Below are 3,778 nucleotides of genomic sequence, written 5' to 3' on the forward strand. Positions count from 1 at the left end.
AAGAAAATAAAAACAGATGAAAGAGGTAATAGAACGAGAGGGAAAGAGAAGAGTGGAAAGATTGGGGCAGAGGCAGAATTGGGACTGGGCAGGGGCACAATAATCATTTTGTATGTACTTCACTACAGGGATTTTTGTTTTACATACCCAAATGGTAGTTTGTTAATATTGATCATTATTAGGTATATACAACAAATTAACTCTTTTTTTTTGTCAACTTTTCTCTGTTAGCCTTAAAATCTGATTTTCCTACTCTTTCTCTCTAGAATTAAACAATTTATCATCTCTCTCTCTTTCTCTCACTCTTCTCTCGTCTCCTGATCATCTTCACAAAGGTAATTCAAATGGCAAGAGTAATCAATGCTCTTCGTTAATTATTACATTGCTCATAAAATGTTGTCTCAATCTTCCCATTGTTCATATGTTACATTGCTTTTTTACAAACAAAATAAATAAATAGGAGAGATAAATGGAGGAGCCGAAATGGTTGGAAGGTCTTTTAAGAACAAAGTTCTTCAACATTTGCCTTCGTCACCGCGAGACACCGCGCAATGAATGCAACATGTTCTGTCTCTCTTGTCAAAACGCTCCCTTTTGTATCTACTGCCGCTCCTCCCTCCACATTGATCATCCCATCCTTCAGGTTCACCACATTACGTACATATATCACTATTCACTCTTCACCATTGACTTTAAGATGAATTATACAGATAAGAAGATCGTCGTATCATGATGTGGTTAGAGTATCGGAGATAGAGAAGGTAATGGACATAGGAGGAGTTCAGACTTATGTTATCAATAGCGCGAGGGTTCTCTTCATAAACGAGAGACCACATCCTAAGAATTCCTCTCATGGTGCCGCGTCCTCCACCACCAAAACCATATCCTACTTCTGCGAGACTTGTTGCAGAACCCTTCTTGATCCCTTTCGCTTCTGTTCCTTGGGTTGCAAGGTATGTTCAACCTACACTTTTATTCTAAATGAGCATTTTTATTTTATCACCGGACTGGTAAATCATGGACAAAAAAACACTATCAGTTGTCACGTCTATTGTCTATAGAAAACCCGGATGAATAATTATCAATACAGATTCAACCAATGTAACGGATACTCTTCAGATAGACCACCATGATTGGATAATGTTTTGAAATATATTTTCCATGTCAAAATGAGCTATGATATAACGTTTAGTAAATTGTATGGTAAATTGATTGGCTATGTTAAAATTTCAAGCATATATATATATAGACAATGTATCTTAACATATGTTACGTTATTGTTTATTTTTTTGTATATGTATATGTTACATTTTGAATAAGGGAAATGTAAAATGTGATCATAAGAAATGTCAGGTTAAAGGAATGAGGAAGAATAAGGAAGAAGAAGAAGAGAGATTGCGTAAAGAAAGACAACAAGAAACGCACAAAGGCACGCATCCTCCAACTCATAGCACTTCTAATTCTAGGCGACGAAAAGGCATTCCTCATAGAGCTCCTTTTGCCTCCTAATTTAATCAAATCTTTTTCAAGAAATATAAAATAAATAAACATTCCTTTAATTTAGTTAATGGTCCACCCAAATTAGCATAATATATGCGTATTGGGTGGGTGTTTATATATTCCCTATTTGTACAATGTCCAGCTCACTTCTCACAATCTCACATGGAAACAACAATTTGTATAGAACAAAATCGTAAATTCACCTTTGTGTGAACATTTTTCTTTTAATACCATATTTCATTTTAAAATATCCACAGTCTCTACTTTAAAGCATTTTAGACAAAATTTGGTAAAGGAAGGAAAACCATAAAAATTAGCTAAGACGACTTAGCTATAGACTATGTCGGTGGAGACATTTGTACATTTATATTCTTGTGATGATAATCAAATTATTAATCAATGTGGTGGTTTGAAGTTACCTGTCACTAGACGGCTAGCTACTGAATATTTTACTCTAGCCTGAAATTCTGTTGAGTTACTATGTATATGTTTAATATAAGAGTTAGTATTTGTGGGGTTTAGGGCTCAATAATTGTGTATTTAAATATTTGTTGGAGGGACATGAATGTGTACATGTTTTGTATCGACACATGAAATGTTTCTCTGCTTGTTTTTGAAATTTAATGTTTAAGCTGCTATATGATTGAAATAGTTTGTTGTAGGCGTTAGGTATTCGAAAGGTACAGTCACTTGAAAAAGAAAGCAGACCTTAAAAAAAAAAAAAACAGACCTTCAATTATTCAGAGCATCTCCAACCCACTTCTATATTTGCCTCTATAATAGCATTTAGAGATAAAACCACTACAACCTTATTTTATTTCTTCCACTAAAATAAAAATTGCTATTTTCACTTCTATATTTAGAGAAAGAAATATCATTCCTCTATAATATAGACATACTTTTTTATTTACAAAATGTTCCTTTAAATTTTTACTTTAACAATTATAACCAAAATAAATATTTTTTAATGAAAATTTACTGTTTATATAAATATATAATCATTTTTTTTATTTACATAATAGTTTCTATAAAAATATTCAGTGTAAATAATATCATAATTTTATGAATGTTACACTAAATTGGATTGGTTTTCAACTTTCACAAATAAAAAGCACTATTTGTAAAATTAAAAAAGAATATATCAAAAACATTTCTTTTTAGAGGAAGAAATAGATGAATACATTGGAGACAAACCCATTTTTATTTTAGAATTTTCCTATTTTAGAAGAAAAAATAGGGAACTACATAGGAGATGGATGATATTTTTTCTTCTCCCCTGTAACATTACACATGATTTACCAGAAATTATGGATGTGCGTTCAGGAGCTTCGGTTCAGTTTAGTTAAAACCTTAGAATTTTTTATTTGTTTGGGTTATGGAAAACATTTTCAACTGAACCAAATTGGAAGTTTGGTTCGGCTCGGCAAGAAATAATAAAAAACTTAGTTCGGTTTATCTTAAGACTATTGGTGCCAAAACTAAACCTAAAAAATTCGGCTACGTTTTCTTGTGTGCCTAATCCTCATTTTTAATTATTCTGGAAAATTTTGTACTCCCTCCGTTTCCGAAAAATAAGATTTTCTAGAGTTTTCACGTTTATTAAAAATATAATAAATGTTTACAATTTAATTTACAATTTATTTTTCAATACAAAGTACATTAAGAATATAGAAAATTTATCTATTTTTGTAGAACAAAAATAAATTCTAAAAAATGTTACTTGAGAATATATTTCAATAAACTTAGAAAAGCTCAATGTAGACAACACATTAAGATTTCAGGCTCCAGAGTTCCCCTGTTGACTAGAGAGGAGATTAAACTGGTTTTGGGGATTACAAAAAAAAAAAAATGTTGGAGATGGATTACATCTCTCGATAAGGTCAATTAAATAAGGGAAGCTTACTCAAATATACAATATTTTAAGACAATTGACTAGAACCATACAGATCTTTTTTTTTATTACTGGCACTTTTTAAATACCAAGCGTGCCCTTTCGTGCCCTTTTGTTACGTTATGAGAAAAAACGTATTTACAAAAATGTCTTTACTTTTTAATGCCACGTAATCAAAAACCCGGCGCCACGTAGGAATTCGGTTCTGTGTTTTCATTAAGTCGACCGTAAAGTGCTATATACGTCGTTACGGCTGAGTTATTGCTACGTTGCGGCTGAATTAAACAACGCGGCTGACTTAAGAGAAAACGGCTGATTTAAGAACATAAATCAGTCGTTAGTTACGGCTAGTTTACAGAAATCTGACTGATTTATGGGATAACGGCT

The 3,778-nt window shown here is 32.0% G+C and overlaps 1 protein-coding gene across 2 annotated transcripts; it reads left to right on the forward strand.

Moving 5' to 3' along the window:
- Nucleotides 1-232: 232 nt before the first annotated feature.
- LOC106340741 lies at nt 233-1,688 on the forward strand. 2 transcript variants are annotated; one of them, XM_013779586.1, is made up of 4 exons: nt 233-335; nt 461-643; nt 711-953; nt 1,345-1,688. In XM_013779586.1, the coding sequence occupies exons 2-4, from the start codon at nt 470-472 to the stop codon at nt 1,507-1,509; spliced, it is 582 nt and encodes a 193-aa protein (XP_013635040.1). In that variant the 5' UTR covers nt 233-335; nt 461-469; the 3' UTR covers nt 1,510-1,688. The 2 variants fall into 2 exon arrangements, with proteins under 2 accessions (XP_013635040.1, XP_013635041.1); XM_013779587.1 differs by having other exon boundaries at nt 1,354-1,688.
- The last annotated feature ends 2,090 nt before the right edge of the window (nt 1,689-3,778 follow it).

The sequence above is a fragment of the Brassica oleracea genome, chromosome C4, assembly GCF_000695525.1.
Source record: "Brassica oleracea var. oleracea cultivar TO1000 chromosome C4, BOL, whole genome shotgun sequence".
Taxonomy (NCBI): Eukaryota; Viridiplantae; Streptophyta; class Magnoliopsida; order Brassicales; family Brassicaceae; genus Brassica; species Brassica oleracea.

Bases quoted from the DNA above. Each gene is read 5' to 3' on its own strand.
- LOC106340741 (XM_013779586.1), top strand. From the start codon at position 470: ATGGAGGAGCCGAAATGGTTGGAAGGTCTTTTAAGAACAAAGTTCTTC. The intron at 644-710 runs GTTCACCACATT...TGAATTATACAG, and splicing joins TTGATCATCCCATCCTTCAG to ATAAGAAGATCGTCGTATCA. The intron at 954-1,344 runs GTATGTTCAACC...TGTGATCATAAG, and splicing joins TCTGTTCCTTGGGTTGCAAG to AAATGTCAGGTTAAAGGAAT.